This window comes from Nicotiana attenuata, unplaced genomic scaffold, assembly GCF_001879085.1.
Source record: "Nicotiana attenuata strain UT unplaced genomic scaffold, NIATTr2, whole genome shotgun sequence".
Taxonomy (NCBI): Eukaryota; Viridiplantae; Streptophyta; class Magnoliopsida; order Solanales; family Solanaceae; genus Nicotiana; species Nicotiana attenuata.
Window position 1 is genome coordinate 316,719 of NW_017670389.1, and position 25,963 is coordinate 342,681.

A 25,963-nucleotide genomic window follows, 5' to 3' on the forward strand; every position below is an offset into this window, starting at 1 on the left:
CCCCCCCCCACCCCCCCCCACACACACACACACACACACATACACACACACACAGCAGTTAAGGTCAACAGTACACTTAAGGTAAATGAGCAACTAAAAGAGTATTTCAGTGAGAAAGTAAATAGATAGGAAAGATATAGATGGAAAATGTTATAAAGAAAAAAATAAAATCTTGTTTTCATTTTGTTGTGAGCTTATCTCGATAAGCTAGAGTCCTACTTAGTAGAAGTAAGATGAAAAGGAGGAGAAACTTAAGGGTGGTGCTTATACATAATCCTAAGACTGTCCTAAACATCCCACTAGAAAGCTGCCAATAAAGGGCAAAAATATATTACTTAGTCAAGCATCACCTGTTTGATAAATACTTTGGCGAGGACTCATGTCTTTAGTTTATGCCTTTTGGGCTGTTTGGCTTACTGTACAATCATGGAGAATACTACCATATCAAGGTGAAATGACTCAAACTCATGGCCATCTATGCCTCTAAAATTTGATACCATCTCACTAGTAATACTAATATTATTCTATATAATTTCCACAAACTTGAATTTAAATTTATTCAAACTGGCTGAAATTTCAATGTGATGCTTAAAAATTTGATAACGATTTAACATTTTCTTGTGTCACTACAAAGATAATAAAGAATATAAAAGATAAGCCAATTTACATTTTAAAATCAGTGTGTAGTCAAATAGTGTCAAATAATAAAATGGCATTGAGGGAGTAATTGTTTTATGTGGCTATGCCAAAATGCTGTTTAATAATTGTTTTGAAGGCACAACTACCAGATTAATTTTACCTCGTTTCCCGTACCAGCTTGGTGCTGAGCTTATATTAATATTAATACCTTTGCTAATCAAAAACAAAAAAAGGTCATAACTTAACTACCAATCCGGAAGAAAAGGTCATAACTTGGTTGCATCCATGTCATTTAAACAGTTTCACTTATTCTTCAGGGTGTTTCATTTTTCCCTTATCTGTTTGCAGCGGCTACATTTTTAATCGTACCCAATCAGTGTTTTATTCCTTTTGTGGCCGAACAGCTCATGCATTTCCTGTAAACTATCAGGACCCTGTTATTCGTCCATTGGTTGAGCGAGATGCTAAAAGCTTGCAGCAGATACTGTCTGAAATTCCTCTTTGGATCAAATGTCCGGATTATGACCGTGTATGTATATTGAGAAGTCTAAATTGCATAGCTTATCAGTGAATATATTTTTATTTGCTTTATATTTTCTGAACTTAAGGTGGACTGGCTCAACAAGTTTCTCGAGTATATGTGGCCTTACCTGGACAAGGTATTCTCATGTCTGAACACCATTCTGGATTATCTATCTCCTTTATGTGATTGTTAAAGAGAAATGAACTAACTAGTGCTCAACTGTTTTTAAACAGGCAATTTGCAGAACTGCAAAAAATATCGCGACACCAATTATTGCTGAGCAAATACCAAAATATAAAATTGATTCAGTTGAATTTGAAACACTAACTTTGGGGTCCTTACCTCCTACTTTCCAGGGTTAGTCGTTTTCTATGGCGACTGATAAATTTTATTTGCTCCTATTTTCTCATGTTGTTGAGATTTATAGAAAAATAATGCGTAGCATAAGATATGAAGCATGACATTTGTTTTGTTTTGCCTAAATGAAGTATTTGTTTTTGGAAAGAATTTGATTAACTGATTGCTCTCTCTCTCTCTCTCTCTCTCTCTCTCTCTCTCTCTCTCTATTTGAGACTGTGCTGTCACTTTGTTGCTGATCCATTTATATTCTTTCACTCAGAATTACTTTCTGTTTGGCGTGGATAAAATTGATGGCATCACTGGGAAGTCCATAGAATTTTGACTAACGTAGTATATACCTTTAATAGAAGGATAACAAACCCACTATCAAAGGACTTGGACAGCTTGGAGGTGAGAGGAGAAAAGTTAGAGGAGTTTGAACTTTAAAGGATCAGCTTCTTTTTAGCTAGCTGTCCTTTGATTGAGAATTTTGAAAACAGTTGTTTAATCTCCCCATGAATGTGATTATTTTCTCTGTACTATCCACAAAATATTTACTTACTGCGAAAAAATTATATTGCAAATTTATATATTACATGCACCTTATATTTCCATGATCTTCTGATTTTAATGAAGTTCAAGTAACCTGGTAGTGTATGCTTTCTATGCCATAAGTTTATGTGTGGTGCAATTGCATGCTTTTTCTAAGAAATGATATTCTACACAGACAAATATATCAAGTAGGACCCTTGTAGTCTTGTAACTGATGTTGGTCATGCTCTAGGATATGGTTTTACTGAGTTGGATTCTGTTATCAACTAGCCTGGTAGATCTCTTTGGTCAAATGCCTCTTGTTCATCTGTTTAATAATGGTTTAAAATACTATATTTTGTGTTTGATTTTCGCTTAAATTCATCATAACTTTTTCCTATGCTTCTATTTGGCAGGGATGAAGGTCTATGTTACTGACGAAAAAGAATTGATCATGGAACCATCATTAAAGTGGGCAGGAAATCCTAATGTCACCGTTGCGGTCAAAGCATTCGGATTGAAAGCAACTGTTCAGGTTTTGCATTACGTGTTTTACATTTTGACAAAAGAATGCCAACAATAGCCAAAATTAATTGCTTGAGTGGATGTTTCAGGTTGTGGACTTACAGGTTTTTGCAGCTCCACGTATTACTTTGAAGCCTCTGGTTCCAAGCTTTCCTTGTTTTGCCAAAATCCTGGTGTCCCTCATGGAAAAGGTAGGTTATGCATCTGGCACATGTTTTAAGAGTAGGTTTTATATGTTTGGAGCGAAAGAAAAAAACAACAAGCAAAATTTTCATGGCCAAACTGTTGTGTCTTGTTTCCTTGGTTATATGGTTGGCATCTTTCATCTTTTTGATTAATCAAGAATGTATTTGATGGTTCTGTAGCTGGTGGAAACATACTTTACGGATATTGGTTATTCATACATAATGGGGGAAGGGATAGCCTGGTGTAAGGATCCCCTCCATCTCCCATGATAATACTGGGGTTTTAGTCACCAGAGGAACAAAGTGAAGAAAGTGCAGTGTCAGTCATTCTTTGGTATGGGAAGTACAACAACAACAACAATAACCACCCAGTGAATTCCCACAAGTAGGGTCTGGGGAGGGCAATGTCTAGTGTTGCTCCCTAACGCACACGTAAGTATACGTGGTCGTACAAGTAATATAGGATTGTAAGTCCATATATTGTACCCACCGGAACTTGTGATTAACTATTAACTAAATTAAACCCAAACAATTAATCTATTCAAGCGAATCCTAAAGTATGAATAATTAACTCAAACTAATCTAGAGTAACAAACTAAGAGAATAAAGGAATAAATTGGCAATATTAGAGACGAATTCAATGGGAGATGATATTCTAGAGCTAGGGGTTAGCTAACAATCCCATTGAATCTTCCACTTAAATTGTCTAATTAATTTATCAAGTTTATTGATTGACAGGGTTAATATTACTCGTAACCTTTTCCCGAAGTACTACTCGCCTATTCAAGTTAACCTAACGCCTATATTCTTATGGAATTAAGATTAACAAGAACGCATTAATAATTCTTGTATAATAACCAAGCAAGGCGATTAGGTATATTCTTATCCTAACTGCAAATCTATTCCCGATGCTCGAGTTCAAGATCTTGCTCTATTCAATCTTATATGCAATCTAAAATTCCCTCTCGCGAGTTCAATCCTAGATTCATAGATAATATTCAATTGGTGATCAAGCAATCAAATAATTAGGCGCAAGATTGAATAAATAAACCAATATGATAAAACAATAAGAACAATTCAAGCTTCAAACTACAACGTTCATGCAACACCCAAAACTCTAGACTAATAAACTATGATATTAAAAGAAGAGAAGAAGAAGAAAAACTAGTTAGAAACCTCCTCCAAGCGTGGGGTGCTCTCCCCAGGTCTAAAGTATGTCAAAAGTCACAAAAATAACGTTTTTAGATGTATTTATACCATGTAGGTTCGGGCCCAGACGAAAACACCTTCTCCAGCGCGAAATAGAAAAATAACTCTGTAAAATTGCACAGGCGCGCCGCATGGGCGACGCGCCACGCGGGGTGTTAGTGGACTTTATCAGGAACCTTGCAATTTCAAGGCAGGAGCAAAATAGGCCCCACGCACCAAGGCTGTGGGAATTTGGGAAAATGTGAAACATGTAAGTTGTAGCCCTTTTAAATAGCTTTCCTAACGATATATTGTGGAGCCCAAACAGATTTCTGAGAGAAAAGTTATGTGCATTTTACTGGACAATGCGCAATATGCCTGCTCAATTCTTCGTTTCGTTCTTAAAGTGCACTATCATCCGTTGATCCCCGAACACGATCCCAACTTAATACTTGAGCTTTTACTCAGGCTTCAAAGCTCGAGAATAGCTTGAATTCATTCCATAACATCTACATAGATTGGAATCACTCTTACAAGGCATAAAACACACATTTAGTGCAAAACACAAGCAATTAAAGCTCAAACTCAATTAAAGTGCAGTAAATTAGAGTGTAATAAGCGACTAAAATACGCAATTATAGCCTATCATCAACACCCCACGCTTAAACCATTGCTCGTCCTCGAGTAATCAAACTACACTTTATATAAACACGACTTTTTTAAGCAATTCTCCTAACTCATCACACCAAGAATATTTAAAATAGACTAAGCACAAGAGTGTAACATCTCCACCTCAAGATTTGACTCACAAGTGCCACGCATTATTCACAACTCACTCACTTACTCTAATATAGAGGTCAACAACATTGCCTTTCCTTCATGAATCAAGTGCCCTCACACAACAATAGAGAGTAGTTCGACACACAATAGAAATTAATACAATTAGGAACTCAAGATAGAAAGAATTCACTCACTTCCAGAAATAACATTCATATGCCACAAAAGATGTACCATAGGCTTGCCCGTAGTTAGAGGTGGCAAAATGGTTAAAAGAAAACAGTTAACCACCCATATTATCCACTAAAAAATTGGTTGGATAATGAACTTTTTAAAAACGGGTCAAATATGGATAAGAACCATATTATCCATTTAGAAAATGGATAACCAATGGATAACAAATAGGTCTAACTTTTACCTTTGTAAAGCCTCAAATTGGGGGCTCCTCAATTTAGGGAGACTAAGAATTTTTCCAAAAGTGATCATATACAAGAAATCATGGATAATATGGGTAATCCATATTATCCGCCGGTTAACCTGTTTTTTATCCGTATTAAATATGGGTCGGGTCGGATAATTGAACCGTTTTTTCATTACCCGTTTTAGACCCGAACCATATCCGACCCGACCCGCCCATTTGCCACTCCTACCCGTAGTGTACTACTCTACTAATTGAGCTCATTTAGTCAAGGATCAAGTATGACTTTAATTGGTTGTAATGTAGGCTGCGGGACGGGTAGGATACATTTAGATACAATAGTGACTACACCTCACTTTAATGCATACACTTAAACATTTAAAACCTCACACTTATGTCAAACCATAACTCCACCTTGACATAAATGTATATTAACTCCTTACTTCTTTAAGCACAATTACATCAAGAGTTACCACTATCAAGGAATATTTGCACAACAATACAACTATTTTTTCTTTCTTTTTCAATTCAAGTGGCTCTTGCTTTTTCGAACAGTGCACCTTTCTCCTTATTTCATTAGTTCCACTCAAAAGCCAAACCAACCACCCCACACTTTACAACAACAACAACGACCCAGTATAGTGTAGTCCCACAAGTGAGGTCTGGGGAGGGTAGCGTGTACGCAGACCTTATCTCTACCCCGATGGAGTAGAGAGACTGTTTCCGATAGACCCTCGGCTCAAGAAGAAGAAAAGACGAAAAGAGACAATATATCAGTATCATCAATAAAAATCATGGAAATAACAACATCACAAGAACCAGTGAAGTTCATAACAATTCAAGTGCTCATGAGAGATGAAAATGTTCAAATAGATGGTTAATTCAAACACAATGGGTAAAGCTTGTAATGTGGTTGCCAAAGAAATAAGATTACAGGCTCAAAGGGGTTAACTACGATACATAACAATTAGGCGGGTAAAATATATAACTGATTCAATAAAGAAACGCCTCTATCACTTCCAAGACTGAACAGAACTACTATTTCGCTTTGCAAACACACGAGGCAAGTTCTAGACATCAAATGCAATGCACAAAATAACAAACAAATCTCACACACACATGACACATAACTCACTCAGGATTGGACTCATCAAGACACTCTAGTCAAAGCAGTTAAGCAAAGCTAAGATCATACAATTTAAGGTACTTATACAAGAGTAAAAAACTGAGCCTAAACGTCACAACCAAAGTACTCACTATTCGCAAGGCATAACAAAGTTAAGAGATATTGCTTCAATTCAATTCACGGCACAATGACTCCTACTCCTTAAAAAAAAAAAACTAATTACACCCGGTTCAAACAAAACCCTTGGAAAAAGAACCGCGACACAAAGAAAAACCAAGGGGGAATTATTACATTACCTAACAAAAGAAAATCTTTTTGTCCTTTTTCTTTCGACTTAAATCCCTCAAGAAAACTGTCGAATGAGATCCATCGTCGGAAAAGTCCAATTTTTTTACTTTTTCTGAACAAAAACTACTGCACTAAGAACGAGTACTACAACTAAGCTAAGATAGCACAAAAAATCACCCAGACAATCTCCTCACTCCACACTTAAAATCGTGCAATGTCCTCAATGCACACTATAAATAACAAGAGGGTAAAAGAGACTCCCTGGTAAGCCAAAGGCCGAAGAATTAGCAGCTCACGGGTACTCAGACTTCCCCCAGGTATGGTCCTTTGTGTGGATACTTCACACTTAGTTTCAACCACCTGCTCGCTTTTGCACATGCCTATTGGCTTTGACTCCGTGCTCGTACTCATACAAAACACAAAAACAACACTACAAAAGAATAACACAATAAAAAAAATTAACAAGAGTAAAAAGAAAAATAAAATTGGGTTGCCTCCCAACAAGCGCCTCATTTATAGTCGTGGCACGACTTACCCTACTTCATCACTTTTCCTTCCACCTTGAGGATATGAATTACGCCCCCAATTTTGCATCAATTTTTCTGTCACGTTCCTGGGGCAGTGGTACGAATACAAATGAACCAAGTAAACAATGTTGCATCTTGCACTTCTTGGCTTTTAAGTGAGTGATGTCGTTTTATTTTTTTGGCATCACAAATTTCAGAATAAGCAACTTGTTCCCCATTCATTGACTCCTCCATAGGCTCGAATGAATCAATTCTCGGGTCCCCAACCAAGTACAATGTTGAAAAATGGTTAGAATGAGGTCCAATGCGGTCCAACTCCAGAATCGCTCCACTTTTGACATCCTCACCTTTGCACACTTCCTCAACCTTGGCATCATCAATAATAACATGGTCTAATGATTGGTATTCTCTTTTTAGCTCGTCAATTTGGCCTAGAAAATCTTTTTCAGCTTCGCACAACTCATCACTAACTTGTTGGGCGTTACACGCATCAACCTTTGCACTCAAATCTGCATCCAAGTCGCGAATAGAGCTGCCAAATTGGTCGATCTCTTGTCTAAGATCAGTTCTTCCTTCCAACAATTGTTCTGCCATATTTGAAAGACTATTAAGGAGAAACTCACGAAATTTTATCAGTGAGCTTGTTCCTCTAGCCAAGATTGGCTCACTATATATGTTTCTTTAAAATTATCTTCTTGTGGGAACTCGCTCTCTTTAGCCACTTCTTCCGCCTCGGCCTTCATTCTCATGATTGCTGCACTAATTCTTTGTATAGCCTTTTGATTTTCATCTTGTTGCTCGGCTACTTGCCTCATCATGTCCATAATACGAGCAACACCTTCCATATCCTCCACTTCATTGCTCCTATCAAACTCATAAACATTATTAGAAACGTCATAATAAGAGCTCTGAGAAGGATAATATGAATTAGGACAACCATCCCAATGGCCACCTTGACAACCACACATATTACAAAAATTCCACACATAATATTGAGATGCACAATATTGCCACAAGTGTGGTCCTCCACAATATGGACAAGGATCGCCATAATAAGAATAACCAATATTCGACGAATTCTCATTCCAAGATGCCATGTCAATAAAGATAATAAAATATTAAACTAAGATTAAAAAAAAACTTGAGTAGACAAAAAATAAAAATCTAATCTAGTAGAATAGTTAATTTCTAAGTCCCCGGCAATGACATCAAAAACTTGTTGCTCCCTAACGCACACGCAAGTATACGTGGTCGTACAAGTAATATAGGACTGTAACTCGAGATATAGTATCCACATGGACTTGTGATTAACTATCAACTAATTTAAACCCAAACAATTAATCTATTCAAGCGAATCCTAAAGTATGAATAATTATCTCAAACTAATCTAGAGTAACAAACTAAGAGAATAAAGAAGTAAATTGGCAATATTAGAGACGAATTCAATGGGAGACGATATTCTAGAGCTATGGGTTAGCTAACAGTCCCGTTGAGTCTTCCACTTAAATTGACTAATTAATTTATCTGGTTTATTGATTGACAGGGTTAATATTACTCGTAGCCTTCTCCCGAAATACTACTCGCCTATTCAAGTTAACCTAACACCTATATTCCCATGGAATTAGGATTAACAAGAACACATTAATAATTCCTGTATAATAACCAAGCAGGGCGATTAGGTATATTCCTATCCTAACCGCAAATCCATTCCCGATGCTCGAGTTCAAGATCTTGCTCTATTGAGTCTTGTATGCAATCTAAAATTCCCTCTCGCGAGTTCAGTCCTAGATTCGCAGATAATATTCAATTGGTGATCAAGCAATCAAATAATTAGGTGCAAGATTGAATAAATAAACCAATATGATAAAACAATAAGAACAATTCAAGCTTCAAACTACAACGTTCATGCAGCACCCAAAATTGTAGAACTAATAAACTATGATATTAAAAGAAGAAAAACTAGTTAGAAGCCTCCTCCAAGCGTGGTGTGCTCTCCCCAGGTCTAAAGTATGTCAAAAGTCACAAAAATTTGCATGTATTTATACCAAGTAGCGTCGGCCCAGACGAAAACACCTTCTCCCGCGCAAAATAGGAAAATAACTTTGTAAAAATTTCACAGGCGCGCCGCATGGGGCGACGCGCTACGCGGGGTGGTAGTGGACTTTATCAGGAATCTTGCAATTTCGAGGCAGGAGCAAAATAGGCAGCTGCGCCGCGGCTATGGGAATTTTGGAAAATGTAAAACATGAAAGTTTTAGCCCTTTTAAATAGCTTTCCAACGATATATTGTGGAGCCCAAACGGATTTCTGAGCGAAAAGTTATGTGCATTTTATTGGACAATGCGCAGTATGCCTGCTCGATTCTTCGTTTCGTTCTTAAAGTGCACTATCATCCGTTGATCCCCAAACACGATCCCAACTTAATCCTTGGGCTTTTACTCGGACTTCAAAGCTTCAGAATAGCTTGAATTCATTCCATAATATCTACATATATCGGAATCACACTTACAAGGCATAAAACACACATGTAGTGCAAAACACTTGCGATTAAAGCTCAAACTCAACTAAAGTGCAGTAAATTAGAGTGTAATAAGCGACTAAAATACGCAATTATAGCTTTTTATCATGTACGCACGCCTTACCCCTGCCCTAGAGAGTAGAGAGGTTGTTTCTGATAGACCCTCAGCTCAAGACGAAAAGAGACAATATAAAAACAATAACAATAACAGTAAATAAGGCCTGGTACTATGAAAAATGAAAGAATAGTGTGAACACAACAATAATCACTAACAACCTAAGATAAAACCTAATCAAATTAGCCTCACACCCGGTACGAAGTAGAGAAATGCTCACCTACCTCCTAACCTACAACCCTAATGCTTGACCTCCACACCTTCCTATCAAGGGCCATGTGCTCAAAAATCTGAAGCCACGCCATGTCGCGCCTGATCAACCCTCTCCAATACTTCTTAGGCCGGCCTCTACCTCTTCTTGGATTCGCCAAAGCCAACCGCTCACACCTTCTGACCAGGGCATATGGGCTTCTCCTTCGCACGTGCCCGAACCATCTAAGCCTCGCTTCCTGCATCTTGTCATCCACACGAGCCACACCTACCTTTTCCCGAATATCTTCATTCCTAATTTTATCTATCATAGTGTGCCTGCACATCCACCTCTACATTTCTGCTACTTCCATCTTCTGGATATGTGAGTTCTTAACTGGCCAACACTTTGCCCCATACAACATGGCCGGTCTGACCACCGCTTTATAAAACTTACTTTTGAGTATCGGTGACACTTTCCTGTCATATAGCACTCCAGATGCTAACCTCCATTTTATCCACCCCACTCTTATACGGTGTGTGACATCCTTGTCGATCTCCCTATCCCCTGGATAACCGACCCAAGGTACTTGAAACTGCCTCTCGTGGGGATGACCTGTGATCCAAGCCTCACGTCCAAACCTGCTTCCCTCGACTCGACGCTGAACATGCATTCAGGTACTTTGTCTTAGTCCTGCTCAACTTGAAACCCCTAGACTCAGATTCAAGGGCCTGTCTCCAAACCTCAGGCTCTCATTAGCGCCGCCTCACGTCTCATCAATTAGAACTATGTCATTAGCGAACAACATACACCGTGGCACCTCTCCTTGAATATGGTGTGTCAGTGCGTCCATCACCAGGGCAAATAAGAACGAGCCGAGCGCAGATCCTTGGTATTACCCCATAACAACCGGGAAGTAGCGGTTAACTATATCAAAAAAAAAGGAGGGGGGAGGTGGGGGGGCATGTATGAACATGTATGAAACTACCCCATGCTCTCTCATTACACCAAAAATATTGGGAAAACGAAAATAATTTATTTATGTTTCATTCCTCCATCTTACTACTTTCGGCCAGTGTCCTAAATCTTTGTTCTCCAAGCTGTTTTTTAGCTCCCAATCTCTTGTAAACTCCACCTCAACATTGCTTATCCACTGACCTTGGGTAGCACCCATGAAATGTTAAACAAGGAGAATACCAGTGTTCATAACATAGATGTAAAGCTGCAGTGCAACGTGAGGTACTTGTCTTATCCATGCTCCTTTCACGAGCAACTCCAAGTCACATTGTTTTGCCCTTCTTCTATGGACTATCTGCCGTTAAACTTGCATCCCCTATTGCATATGAAGGGGAAAAGGCTAGTTTTGCAGTGCATTGATATCAGCTCACGAATTTAGAGGAAAAATCTAAATATCCTAAAGAACAAATAGGGATAATTGCTCTTGAACAGATGACTTAGAGAAGAAAATATTCAGAGAATATAGAGAGAGGAGGGAGAGTCCTTCAGATTCGATTACAAAGTGAATGGTCCTTACAACAGCTGTGAATTCAGCTTATATGAAGAAAATCCAGCTGTACTAACTATAGCTAACTTGTAACAAACTAACACCAACTAACTAACTGTAACTAATTTCCGGAAACCAACTAACTGAGCTAACAGCTGCTCACGTGCCTCTCACGTGACTGTGTATTATTCCCCATTTTATTCTGATCGTAACACTACCCTCCCCTTGTAATAATCCTTGTCCTCAAGGATTAAAAGAGGGAAATTTGAGGTGAAACTCTTGCCAATCTTCCCAGGTGCTGTCTTCAGCAGCAGCATTCAACCACCATTCTGCTAAAGACAACCACTTAGGCCATTCCTTTGGTCGATCAAAGGTCATGCACCTAAGATAGCATTCTAAGCATCTGTTGACCACCTCAGTTTGGCCATCAGTAAGCAGTTGATGTCAGCAAAGAGACTTTCTGCAGCTTGAACAACTCCTTCCAAAACTTGCTAGTAAAGACCACATCCCTGTCAGAGACTATAGTCTTAGGCATCCCATGGAGTTTGAAGACATTGTCCATGAAAATCTGAGCCACCTCTAAAGCAGTATAAGAATGCTTTAGTGCCATGAAATGGGCAGCTTTGCTCAGCCTATCAACCACTACAAAAATGACCTCCTTACCATGGGCCTTTGGCAATCTTTCAATAAAATTCATAGATACATCTTGCCATACTTTCTCAGGGATAGGTCAGTGTTATCAAAGGCGAAAAGCGCAAAAAAGCTCTAAGGTTCATTGTGGCTTTAAGCGCAAAGCGCAAATAAAGCGTGGGCTTTAATGAAAAAAGGCGCAAGGGGAGAAAAAGTAAAATTATGCATAGTAGTCCAAGAATAATCATTATAAGCATGAATAACAAATATATGGACAGAGAAATTTTAAAAAAAATCATGATAAAGTGAAATATCAATTGTTTAAGGGCGCCTTTTCAGGATTACACTCATTGCCAAGGAAAAGTATGTGTTAGAGCTTTGATGCGACACTAAAGCACCCACAAAGCGAGGCGAAGCGCTCAACGTGTTTTGAGCCTCGCTTGAGGGCTTAAGTGCGCTTTAAGTGCGCCTTTGACAACACTGGGATAGGTAAGGGTTGTAGCAGCCCTGGGTAAGCCACATTCTCTTTCTTACACCTTTGTCAAGTGTCACACTCCCTTACATAGGAGTACACAGCCTGCTTCATTTTTTCCCAGTAAAAGTCTTGCTTCAATCTGTTCAAAGTAGCAGTAATCCCAGAATGTCCTCCAATTGAACTGCTATGATAAAAGGCTATCAATTTGGTCTTCAACTCTTCATTGTTTCCCACCATTATCTTGCCTTTTCTACTTAAGATTCCAGCTTGAAGCTTGTAATAAGGTTTGACTGTTGCTGTAGTCTGCAAGTTCTCCATTAACTTCTGTAAAGTAGCATCATGTTGCCATGATTGCTTGACTTCCTCTAATAGGTCCATATGTATAGTAGAAATGCTACACAATTGCATTGCTTCTTCCTTCCTAGATAGAGCATCTGCAACAATGTTGTCTTTTCCACTCTTGTAGGCTATACTGTAATCATATCAGCAACTTGACTAGCCACTTCTGCTGGCTTGGTTTGGTAATCCTCTGCTCAAGTAGATACTTAAGGCTGTGGTGGTCAGTCTTGATTGTGAAGTGTCTTCCTAGCAGGTAAGGTCTCCATTTTTGTACTGCACAGACCAAAGCCATAAGCTCCCTTTCATAGACTGACAAAGCCTTGTTTCTTTCTGATAACCCTTTGCTGAAGAAAGCTATTGGTCGACCCTCTTGAGTGAGAACTGCACCAATGCCTTCTCCTGATGCATCTGTTTCAACAACAAACTCCTTAGAAAAATCTGGCAGAGCCAAGATAGGAGCTGAAGTAATCCTATCCTTCAATGCTTGAAATGCCATAGTTGCAGCTTCATTCCAGGCAAAGCATCCCTTCTTCAAGAGGTCAGTTAAAGGCCTAGAAACAACACCATAGCCTTTTATGAACCTTCTATAGTAGCCTGTGAGACCCAAGAATCCCCTCAATGCCTTAATGTTGGTTGGTGGAGGCCAACTCAATACTGCTGCTATTTTCTGTGTGTACATAGACACCCCTTGTTCAGAACATTGGTCCTTAAGACCTGAAAGGCCTTTTCCAAATGTGAGAGGTGGTCCTCCCAAGAAGAGCTATAGACCAAAATATCATCAAAGAAGACTAGGATAAATTTCCTAAGATAAGGCATAAAAATTTGATTCATCAGACTCTGAAAAGTGGAGGGGGCATTGTAAGGCCAAATGGCATAACCAAGAACTCAAAGTGACCATGATGAGTTCTGAATGTTGTTTTGGTTATGTTATCTTCCCACATCCTAATCTGGTGGTACCCTGATCTTAGATCCAGCTTTGAAAAGAATCTGGCACCATGCAACTCATCCAATAATTCCTCTATTACTGGTATTGGGAACTTGTCCTTAACAGTATAGTTATTGAGTTCCCTATAGTCTACACACATCTTCCAACTCCCATCCTTCTTCTTAACCATGACAATAGGTGATGAATAGAGTCTTGTGCTGTTCCTTATACACTAGTAGACAACAACTCCTCCACCATCCTCTCAATTTCTTCCTTTTGTATAGTAGGATACCTATAAGGTCTAATGTTGATAGGAGAAGTCCCCTCCTTCAAAACAATTCTGTGATCATGCTGCCTTGGTGGAGGTAGTTCTTTAGGAACTTCAAACAAATCACTGTACTCCTTCAACAACTGTTGCAATCCTTCCTTACCCATTGTACTATCCACCGGTTCTCCTAGCCCCCATAAGCAAGGTTCAGTATCACACTCTGTAGCCACCACTCCTAAAGACCATTTATAATTCAGCAGGTTTAGCCATAAGTTTGTCCATTTGACCTTGTCCTACTAATTTCATAGAAGGAGATTGGGTGCCCCTTGTGACATCTTTTGACTTCCAATTGTGAACTCCATCTTCAATTTCCTGGAGTTCCACAGAATATCTCCCAATGTTACCAGCCATTGCACCCCTAAAACCATGTTACAACCTGCAAGAGGAAGAGTCAGCATATCATACATGAATTGGACTCCCTGCATTTTCCAAATGAACCCCTTGCAAATGGCTTTGCTATACATCCTATTCCCATCAGCTATAGATACAGCAAATGGATGAATCATTGTTAAGTAGCACCCTAATCTCTTTGCAGTGTTAAGAAATGTCCATAAAATTGTGGGTGCTGCTAGTATCAATCAAGATTTTCACTGCTTTGCCCTTGACTGATCCAGTCACTCTCATGGTTCTAAATATGGTTCTGAAATCTTCAGTACCAGTCATAGCATGTACAGAAACATGAGGTAGGATGGCCTCATCAGAGTCAACATCATATGCAAATCCTTCCATATTCAGTAGCTCAGAAGGATCAAACAAGATGTCTTCCTCACCATTTCCTTCCTCCTCAGGTTCTATCACCTCAATAGAAAACAACTGCCTTCTCTTTGCACATACATGACCTGGGACATACTTTTCATCACGATTGAAGCACAATCCATTAGCCCTCTTTTCCTCCATTTCAGCAGGAGTTAGAAGCCTTGGGTTTCTGTAGGTTGGTTTGGTTGTTCCTGAATAGGAGCCTTGGTTTCTTTGGTGAGGAAAATTTGGTTTAGAGTGGTTAGAGTGTGTGTTATGTGGGTAATTGGGATTGGCAATTGGTTTATGAATTGGTCTAGGTCTAGAAAGAACTGGGGTATTTTTGAGAGTTTGTTTCTGTATGAATAAGGTCTGTTCTTGGATTCTAGCAAGACTAATGGCTTTCTGCAAGGATCTTGGTGCAAACATTTTGACATGCAGCCCAATTTCAGGTTTAAGACCTCTAAGGAAACAACTAACAACATACTCTTCATTTAACTCAACTCTAGTTAATAGTTCATCTAATGAATCCACGTAATCTTGCACAGAAGTTACCTGTTTAAGATCCTTCAAATCCCCCATTGGATCATCGAACAATTCTGATCCAAACCTTGCATACAAGCACCTCACATACTCCCCCCAATTAGGCCAATCCCTAGACAGTCGAGTCTTCATGTACACCTGGTGCCATTGAAGAGCTTTTCCAGCCAGTCGACAAGAAGCCAATTTCACCTTCGAAGCTTCAGGAGTCTGATCAACTTCAAAGAATTGTTCACACTGATATAGCCAATCACGAAGCCCTGTTCCATCAAGTTTAGGGAATTCCAACTGATGAGTTCTGGTGGGCAGCTCATATTCCTCTCTTCGTTGACCTCTTTCTGCTGGTGTTGTTGCTTCTTCTTCAATAAAAGTTCGTGCATTTGCCCCGATCGTCAGCAGAATCTTCTTAAATTCCTCCATCGAGTGGGTGAGCCTTTCATCCATGGTTCTACGCAATTCTTCCACTGATCCAGCAATCTCTTCGAACGATCCTCGAAGACCATCCAAATCTCGACGTAGTTCCTGAATTCTAGTTATGTTCCCCCATTTTTGATTTACAGGTCCAAGGAAAAGGTCTGCTCTGATACCAATGATATCAGCTCGCGAATTTAGAGGAAAAATCTAAGTATCCTAAAGAACAAATAGGGAGAATTGCTCTTGAACAGATGACTTAGAGAAGAAAATATTCAGAGAATTTAGAGATAGGAGAGAGAGTCCTTCAGATTCGATTACAAAGTGAATGGTCCTTACAACAGCTGTGAATTCAGCTTATATGAAGAAAATCCAGCTGTACTAACTATAACTAACTTGTAACAAACTAACAGCAACTAACTAACTGTAACTAATTTCCGGAAACCAACTAACTGAGCTAACAGCTGCTCACGTTCCTCTCACGTGACTGTCTATTATTCCCCATTTTATTCTGATCGTAACATGCATTGGTACTTTCTAAATTCTTCCAGACTTACCTCTTTGTCTTTTCTTTTGAACAGACTCAATTACCTTTTTTCCCTTCCTATTAACTCCAATTAAACTGATTTACCATGTCTGGCTTTGCCCTTGACCTCCTTTATATCATCTTCTCTTATTGATATATTTGCTGAGAAATTCCTCTACATTATCTCACTCCAAGTGGTTCTGTATGGCCCTTCTGAAGTCCACTATCTACATGATCCCTCTGTCATCCCTCATATTGTTTAGCCTCTGTAAAGTTTGTCACACCATGGTTGGCATCTTCCCTTGATATTATAGATTTATGGACTCATTTCAGTTTATTAGGGTGGATTTGCATTTGTTGACGTACATCTTATTAGATTCTTATATTTTGTGAAAGGTAACAGTACTGATGTCAGCACAAAGGCTGTGCATAAGCCATATTTACAGTTCAAAAAAGCAATGATATGTCCTTGTTCTATCATTTACAAGGATTCTATGATGTCTAAGTTCTGCATCTTCTAAATAGCTTTCTTTACACCAAAAATGAAACAAAAGCATCGTCTTAGTAGATTCTTACTGGTTTGCAGCCACATGTTGACTTTGGATTGAAGCTTTTGGGTGCTGATCTTATGTCCATTCCTGGCTTGTACAGGTTTGTCCAGGTACTATAGTTTCTCATGTCCATTATCTTCTATTTCTTTTTGGAACAGTTTATGCTTCTTGCCATCTCATTTGCTCTATTTTGTAAAACAGCCTGTATCATTTACTGTATTTTACGGAGGACTGTAAGCATATTGGTTGCTTAGCTTCTAAGGTTAAGAATACTAGGAATTTCTTACCAAAATGTTGAGTCTAGAGATTTGAGTTTTGATGACACAAAGCAGTAGCTATAAGTGCATGCTCAGGGGACAACATTTTTGTTGTAGTCATGATCAAACGATTTAATGTTAATATTGGGGAACTCTCTTTACAGGAGACCATTAAGGATCAGGTTGCTAACATGTATCTATGGCCTAAAACTCTAGAAGTGCAGATTTTGGATCCATCCAAGTATGTCTTCTTTACTTTTAGATTTTGTTATCATATTTTTTTCTCTCAGGTTTTGCAATCACGTTCAATTAATTGTGTCATTTTATTTCACTTTGCGAACGTGTAGAGCAATGAAAAAACCTGTAGGGATCCTGCATGTGAAGATTCTGAGGGCAATGAAGCTGAGAAAGAAAGATTTAATGGGTGGAGCTGATCCTTACGTAAAAGTTAAGCTCACCGAGTCAAAACTTCCTTCAAAGAAAACCACTGTGAAGCATAAGAATTTAAATCCAGAGTGGGATGAGGAATTTAATATGGTTGTTAAAGATCCAGAAACACAAACATTGGAGCTCTCTGTTTATGATTGGGAGCAGGTACTTTCCTAGTTTATTGATGTTCATTATTGTTTTCCTTCTATGTGCTATCTCAAGCTTCAGTCCCTTCTTTATTCAGATTGGCAAACATGATAAGATGGGTATGAACGTTGTTCCACTGAAAGATTTGACCCCTGATGAATCAAAAACTATGACACTAGATCTCCTAAAGAATATGGATTCTAATGATACTCAGAATGACAAGGACCGCGGTCAGATCATGGTGGAATTGACCTACAAACCATTTAAGGAGGACGAGTTGCCGAAAGAATTTGAAGAGTCAGATGCAGCACAAAAAGTTCCAGAAGGAACGCCACCAGGGGGAGGCGTCCTTATGATTACGGTCCACGAAGCTCAAGATGTTGAAGGAAAGCACCATACTAATCCATATGTCAGGATTATTTTCAAAGGGGAGGAGAGAAAAACTAAGGTACAAAATTGCCTCTTCTTTCTAGTCCTTCATTGTTCTCTCCTTGGCAGGCAATGATAGAAATAGGTAGGAGGATATTATAGAACTCTTTTCCCACTCATTTTCAACCTTTCGACCTCAACACCTCTACCTCACAAGTGTTTAGGCTTTACACTAGTCCTGGTATCCAAGTTCTCTAGTATTCACTCCTTCCCTCCTTTCGGTATTACTTGCTAACTTGACCACATTCTGAATAACACAAATTGATAATTTTGATGTGATAACCTATTGAAACAGTAACTCTAAACCTTTATGCTTGTCAGGTTATGCCACCTAAACCAGGACAGTGGTGGCATTTGTACTTCATCATAAACTTGCATTGGCTTAATTTCTAAGAGCGTGTTTGACTTTGTTGATTTAAAGTAGAAGATGATAAACATCAAGTGGTAACAACACATTTAAATGCTGAAACTGGTTTTACAAATAAGTCAATACGTGTTTGGATAGAAGTATTGATATGACAATAAACGGTTGATTTGTTTGTTTTAAAAGAACATGGAGAAGGACGAACATTGAAAATGGAACGGAGGTCAAGCATGTTAGTTTCCTGGGACCCTTTACCTTACTAAGTTGTATAGAACATTTTTCGATTTTTGAAGCATGAAAAGGCTCGTGGTAACTTCTTTTTTCGTCCTTTCTTTTTCCCCTTTTGGGTTACATGAAAATAAAGCACAATTAGTTAGGATAAGAGATTCTCGTTAGGTCAGACTAAGTAGTCGCTTGAGTTAACGTGGTTGTACGAGAAATTTCATCTTCTCTTGTAAGGGAGCTCCAAGATTTTTATAGAGTTTGCACAAAAGCGTCCTTTTCTTAGGGAATGTCTCATGGAAACTTAATTTTTCCGTGAATAAATTGCAGTATCAAAAGTTGCTTCTAAGAGTCCACTCCCTGGATGAATTTCTTCCATTCTGTCTTCAAAATCCATATGAGTGCATTGATAGATTCCAATAATTTCAGCAACTATGCTTTTTGTGTTTCCAATCAGACTACAATTTCGTTTTCTATTCTTTTGTTTCTTGAATTAAAAAATTGCATATCTATTATTCTTATTGTTGAAGTGTGTGACCATCTCATCTAAAAGTTTAAGCTGTTAGAGAGAGCACACTTTTATTTATTTAATTATGTCTTCAACACGCCCCCTCACGTGCGGGCTTGATTCTTTTTTATGAGCCAAGCATGTGAAAATTCTTTTAGATATTGGGTGGACCCAGGACCTCTCCCGGCACCATGTTGAAGTGTGTGACCATCTTATCTAAATGCTTAAACTGTTAGAGAGAGCACACTTTTATTTACTTAATTATGTCTTCAACACTTATAAATGTGGTATTTCTTCATTCTGCTGTTACTATAAATCTCCCATTGATAAGCTTGTGTGCAAATTTAATTTGCATTCTCGCCCTCATAGTAAATCCGTGTAGGTCATAAAACTGAAACTGCTGGAGGTTCATTTACTTACCAATTTGTTTTTTTTAGCTTTTCTGGATCTGCAGTATGTATTTAGTCTGACTTTGACTAAAATGCAAGAAATTTCTTGCATAGGGCTAACTATGTCTAGTTTTGCTCACGTTCATTTACGTGATTATTTCCACCTTGATTGCAGCAAGTCAAGAAGAACAGGGATCCAAGATGGGACGAGGATTTTACTTTTGTGTTGGAGGAGCCTCCTGTGAATGATAGGCTGCATTTGGAAGTTGTCAGCACCTCAATGAGAATTGGCCTATTGCATCCTAAGGTACAGAAATTGCTTTTTCTGATATTTATTATGCCTTAATGGAGGAACAACGGACTGGTGCAAGTAGTATTTCTCTGGAAACTTGAGATGACCTTTTAGAATATGATGTTGAACAGTTGAAGTGTCACCATACAATAGTAACAACAGCACATTGGTAATTGGAATGGTGCATCTTATATAGCTTCTGTTTCAAAAGGTGAAACCACATCTGTTATTCACTGTTTTACCCTGCAGTAATACTCCGTTAGGATAAAATGGTATGCGTCCTATTTTAGTTTATCACCTTTCAAGGTAATATGAAATGCTAATTTTCACATTAGGAGGTTCTGCATTTTGTTAGCTCTCGTGTCTTCCCAGAAGGACGATGGAATAAAATGGTGTTTCTTTCTGCAAGCTTGGTTTGGTGTTGGACATTGTTTTATTGAAGCTCTCACTTAATTCAATCTCAAAATAAATAAATAAAATGAAGCTCCCTTAATTGTTTATGTGAAGCTAACTTATATTGGTGTAATTTTCTTCTTAAATCAGGAGGTATTGGGTTATATTGATATAAGCCTCTCCGATGTCGTTAACAACAAAAGGATCAACGAGAAGTACCACCTCATTGATTCAAAGAACGGTCGCCTTCAAGTTGAGCTGCAATGGAGAACTGCATCATGATCTAATCGCAAGTTCCATGCCTGAAAACCTGTTCATTTTCCTTTTATTCTGTTTTTCGATTGTCTAGATATTGCTTTTCAGGATGGATGTTTGGGGAGTGAAAACAATAAAATTTTCTTTTTCAGTTGTCACGTTGGAAAATCTTTGCAATTGTTTTGTACATTACTACGTAACAAAATTGTTTGTTTAGTTTGCCTTTTTCTCTTGTCTGTATTATTTTAACGGCTTGAAGGGCTTTAAGCATAGAATGTATGCCCCCTCTTGACGCATGTTAAATCGAGGGCCGCTCCGCACACTATAGCCTGTTAAATTTATGGTAATGCTTAATATCCTAGGCGTTGGCTAATCGATTTTTCCACCCAACCTATGGCAGCCAACAATAGTAGTGGCATAATTGAAGATTGGTCACAATAGCCAAATCAAGAGCAACATATCAAGAATTGGAAAGAAGGATAGAATTTGATAGAAAGTTTCCTAGTAGCAACTAGCAAGTCCACAAGATTGGAATGATGGGTATTAACCTTTTTTTTTTTAATTTAAAAATTGAAATAAAAGGTAATGGAGTACTATTAACTTAATGGGCTTTTATCTAATCGATTGAAAGAAGGTGCTACATCATACGTCTCAAACGAAATATGAATGTAATAGTTTCTCAAAAGACTTTTTGAGTAAGAGAAATAAATAAATTTATTAAGTAAAAGATATCCCACATGACTGATATTACTAACGAGTATTATTCCACCAAATTATACTAGTCTCGTCAGAAATATAGAAATATTGAAAAGAATTGAATACTAAATTTAACCAAGACTAATTTTTAAGGTCTCTTTCCTTATGCCTATAGGCTATAGTTGTCCATATTAAAAAAAAAAAAGAAAAAAGGATAATTTTCCAAATGCCAAATGGGCTAAACTTGTTTGACCCGCCTCTTTTAGCTCCAAGTTCCAACAACCAATTGAAGCCTCAAATACTAACAGCAAAGTCTGTGCCTCCATTTCTTGTTTTGCTAAATATCTTATCCTCATTCACCTTTCCTCCATCAATGGCGAAGCCAATCGTCGACACGGAGTACCTCAAAGAAATTGAGAAAGCTCGTCGCGACCTCCGCGCTCTTATCTCCAGCAAAAACTGTGCTCCTATCATGCTTCGCTTAGCGTAATTTCTCTTTCTCTCTCTACACATATACTATTTGTATATACTATTATATTTAGGTTTATTCAATTATGTTTCTGCGCAGATGGCACGATGCAGGAACGTACGATGCTAAGTCGAAGACCGGTGGACCCAATGGTTCCATCAGAAATGAGGAAGAGTTCAGTCACGGTGCTAATAATGGATTAAAAATCGCTCTTGACTTTTGCGGTACAAATTTGTTTCTTCTAACTTTTTGATTGTTCAGCTTCATTCGTTGTGTTTTTGCAGTCTCATAACTCATGTGTTGTTAAATTAAGCTTATCTAATATATTAATAGTATATTTTTGTAATTTCATCTATCTGGCGTTTTGAAATCGTTTGCGAATAGCTTGTACTAGTAGTTACTTATTGATTTCTGGAATTTTACTCTTAGAGTAGCTTATTTTTAGATAGCTAAATTCGAAAAAGTTTAGTGTGGAGAGTAGTTGCCATTTGAATTCAGAAATGAGTGCTACAAATAAAACAACGGATGTTACTTTCGATTATGCCTATAAAATTGAAATTATTAGACTATGTAATTAGGTGGAAAAGCAACAAGGGAAGTGACATTGAATAGGTATACTTATTTTATTCAATTAGCTAGAATTTACATGATGAAAGGGACGAGAGTTGGAGGGTCGCACCAGCACTACAAGCACTGATGAGCTTGTAATGACCCCAGTGAAAAGCAGTCAATTCTATGAATTTGACTCTGAAAGATGAAAAATGATCCCCTTCCCTTCCTTAAACGGAGTGTTTGATGTTGCAAGCTTGAATGTAAAATTGTGTGAGTGTCCACCAGAAAGCACTATTTGATATAGGCTTCGCTTAAAATTGTGAATGACATTATTGTTTCCTTTTTTAACATGTTGTATTTCTCGTTACAGAAGCAGTGAAGTCTAAACATCAAAAGATAACGTATGCAGATCTGTACCAGGTGACTCCGTTATTCTATTTCTAGAAATGCTTTTCGGGGTATTCATATGGTTTAAAAAGGATGATCATCAACTTCATCATCTCTTTACGTGAATGAGTGGCTAATGAAGAATGAGGCGATTATCCAATAGTTTATATTGTAGATCAGTATTATAGGGAGGAAAATGTATTTCTTCCTTGTAAGATTTAGATTTCAAATGAGATTTTCTGGAAAGGTTTGTTTCTTGATAGATCTCTTCGTTTTAAAGAAGTTACTTTTTAGATTAAAGGAAATCCTCGCTTAGTTAGGACGTAATCCCTCCACGCTATAAGAGATACAGATCTCACCTACCCTTCGACCTGCCAATATGTGGAGAAAGAGTGAATAAAGTAAATGCGAAACAGTCTGTTTAACTGTGTTACTTCCCATGCTGCTGGCATGACAATTTACTGAGTGGTTATAAGTTATAACTTGTAACTGAAACAAATGGTGATGTCTTGCTGACAAGGCACATGAAAGTCAAATTTATATGGGATGATGAAAATGCACCTAACATTTGTACATGCTGGGTGCTTTTTTTTTTTGGTTAGACATGTTGTAGCTACGATACAGAAAGGGGATCCTAGATCTTTTCCTGAATAACTGAGATTTCTCATATTATGTTGCACTTCAGCTGTTGGTAATTATGTTTTTGATTAAATCTGTTAATACACACATTAGTTGAGGGGAGCTGAACGGTTATCAAAATCCATTTCATGTTTAGCTTGCAGGAGTTGTTGCAGTTGAGGTCACTGGTGGTCCGACCATTGATTTTGTGCCTGGTAGGAAGGTAACTACTTTTTAATCCTTTTTTGATTGATAATCACTTAATAATGATATTCATGAAATGCTAATGTTTTTATACTTATCTATTTTCCATAGGATTCCAGTGTTTCTCCAAAGGAAGGACGGTTACCAGATGCTAAACAAGGTTTCATGAACTGTTTTTCTTTTATTAATATGCTGTCGTGAAGGAATTTCATCGGTGACCTGCAAAAATTTTTTCCCAGTGGGACTATGGCGTTCCTACTAATTAGCGTGGATAAAAGCGCTAGTGTTTTCTAGGAAGTCATCCTTCTATTTGCAGTGTTTTCTCAACAAGATTCAGGCTCTTAGATCTGTCAATTGTTTGTTAAAATGAACTTGTAGAAGTTTGAGCTTCGCTGAGTCTTTTGCGATTAATGGTAGGTGTGCCGCATCTGAAAGATGTATTTTATAGGATGGGTTTGTCAGACAAAGATATAGTGGCGTTATCTGGTGGTCATACACTGGTAAGTAAACTTCTCTTCCCCTAGTTGTTGATTCTGTTCTCAATTTTTATTTGTCCTACTGTTGCACTAAGAATCACAAGTGACATGTTGTAGTGATGAAATCCACAGAGCACGTACCAATTGGTTCATTTGATATTGTCTGCAGGGAAGGGCACATCCAGAGAGATCAGGCTTTGATGGTCCATGGACAAAGGAGCCACTGAAATTTGACAATTCATATTTTGTGTAAGAAATATGGGCGTATAAGCTAGCTGTTTGATCTTATGACCTTTTCCTATAAAAGGAAATCCAAAAGCTTTTTTGTTGGGGAACGCCAATGTTAATATCTTTTCAGTTGCTGATTAAGTATTATCGTTCTTTTGAATCCAGGGAGCTGCTTAAGGGGGAAACTGAGGGCCTGCTGAAACTTCCCACAGACATAGCTTTATTGGATGATCCTGAGTTCAGACAATATGTTGAGCTGTATGCTAAGGTGAGAAGTTAATTCACTGGATGACCAAAGTTTTTGCTGGTCCAAGTGTTTCAAGTTTGCTAAGTTAGGCCAATTTTGAGTTTACTAAAACATTATAATCATATTAATGCAAGATGAACAGGACACTTCTCTATATTTTAATCTTATTAATGTAGTTGTAACTTGTAGAAGGGAGTTCTTGAGATCAACTGTCTTTTTGACATATATGAGTCGATAGTCTTTGCTCCACAATAATAACCTCTAAGTGTTTGTTTAAAACTCATGTTTTGAATTTTAATTTCCTGCTTTCTTACTTCACGTGTTGTCCTAATAATGATGACTGCTCTTATGTCTTTATACGAGGATAATTAGGACTTTACCACAGCAGTAGTCAGTAGATCTTATTTTAAGTAGCGTCTTAGAACTTTAAGGTCCAAAAGGTTGGTTTCTTTGAAAATATGGGTTTCATACTCTTGAGAAGAGAGGTCTAGACAAGGTGATGGATCTGTCTGCAAATAAAGAGGAATCTACTGGTCTAGTGAGCTTCTGCTGGAGCTGAGAGATGAGAGAACTTTTGGAGATGGAGAGGTTGAGGTGAAATAGAGGTTGTGTATTGTTGACATGAAGAGATTTGAAGACAAGAAAGCAATCCAAAAAATAAATAAATCTGAGTTCAGGTTTTGGATGGTCTGGATGAAATGTAAAAGATATTTTGTATAAAGATTGCAGCAGTGCTGGGAAAATCTGGAGCTGTTGCCATTGGAGATCCAAAAATCAGAAATATTGGTTGGACATTCTACGACTATAATGTGTACTGGCCAACTGGGCCATTCGTATTTGTCCTGCAAGTCTCTGCAAAGTGTGAAGTAATGAATGCGATCCTTACTGTTTAGATCTCTATACTTTTCAGTTGTTCATATTATTGGTCATACATACATTTCCCGGAAAGCCTTTCTGCGCATGATTACCGATGCTTAGTTCTTGCTTTGAAGGAAAGTTGCGCACATGCTATTCTTTCCATTACAATGAGCCATTTATTTGCTTACTGGTAGGAAAACTTCAGTGATTCATGTTGTATTTATTGAATATTGCAGGATGAAGATGCCTTCTTTAGGGATTACGCCATATCACACAAGAAACTATCTGAGCTAGGGTTTACCCCAAGTTCTGGTTCCAAGGCTACAGTGAGGGATGGCACTATATTAGCACAAAGTGCTGTAGGAGTTGTTGTGGCTGCTGCAGTGGTGGCACTGAGTTACTGGTATGAAGTGCGGAAAAGGATGAAGTGAATTGCACAACTACAGATTGCATTCTTACTGCCATAATTTCAACATTAATGATGAACTGTACCTTATTTTTATGGTCTTACACATTTTCTTCAAATAATACCCTGTAGTGTCGACTAAATGGATTAATACAAAAATATAGTAAACCGGTTGTATCATGGAATTAATGTTTATATTTGATTCCCGCACTTCTGGAAGGTTTCTGATTTCAACCTGAGTTGGCTTTGTCGATGCTTGTTGAGTTTATCCTGTTAGGAGTTTG

The 25,963-nt window shown here is 38.1% G+C and overlaps 2 protein-coding genes across 2 annotated transcripts in view; both read left to right on the forward strand.

Annotated features, from left to right (window-relative positions):
• Positions 1-20,765, forward strand: part of LOC109238726 (synaptotagmin-1-like) — a 21,604-nt gene extending 839 nt beyond the window's left edge. The window contains exons 2-12 of the mRNA XM_019405199.1: positions 1,070-1,168; positions 1,248-1,298; positions 1,396-1,519; positions 2,449-2,567; positions 2,647-2,748; positions 16,889-16,963; positions 17,275-17,351; positions 17,458-17,704; positions 17,784-18,134; positions 19,774-19,905; positions 20,434-20,765. Coding sequence (XP_019260744.1) covers positions 1,070-1,168; positions 1,248-1,298; positions 1,396-1,519; positions 2,449-2,567; positions 2,647-2,748; positions 16,889-16,963; positions 17,275-17,351; positions 17,458-17,704; positions 17,784-18,134; positions 19,774-19,905; positions 20,434-20,565 — 1,509 coding nt within the window. The 3' untranslated portion in view covers positions 20,566-20,765. The remainder of the gene's footprint in view (positions 1-1,069; positions 1,169-1,247; positions 1,299-1,395; positions 1,520-2,448; positions 2,568-2,646; positions 2,749-16,888; positions 16,964-17,274; positions 17,352-17,457; positions 17,705-17,783; positions 18,135-19,773; positions 19,906-20,433) is intronic.
• Positions 20,766-21,520: 755 nt separating this feature from the next.
• Positions 21,521-25,915, forward strand: LOC109238727 (L-ascorbate peroxidase 3, peroxisomal). Its single transcript, XM_019405201.1, has 9 exons — positions 21,521-21,720; positions 21,803-21,927; positions 22,626-22,675; positions 23,418-23,483; positions 23,576-23,624; positions 23,882-23,964; positions 24,110-24,189; positions 24,334-24,436; positions 25,510-25,915. The coding sequence occupies exons 1-9, from the start codon at positions 21,608-21,610 to the stop codon at positions 25,702-25,704; spliced, it is 864 nt and encodes a 287-aa protein (XP_019260746.1). The 5' UTR covers positions 21,521-21,607; the 3' UTR covers positions 25,705-25,915.
• Positions 25,916-25,963: the final 48 nt, after the last annotated feature.

Excerpts from the sequence above, each read along its gene's own strand:
- LOC109238727 (XM_019405201.1), top strand. The coding sequence starts at position 21,608 with ATGGCGAAGCCAATCGTCGACACGGAGTACCTCAAAGAAATTGAGAAA. Across the intron at positions 21,721-21,802 it reads CCTATCATGCTTCGCTTAGC|ATGGCACGATGCAGGAACGT; the intron begins GTAATTTCTCTT and ends GTTTCTGCGCAG. Across the intron at positions 24,190-24,333 it reads TTTGACAATTCATATTTTGT|GGAGCTGCTTAAGGGGGAAA; the intron begins GTAAGAAATATG and ends TTTTGAATCCAG.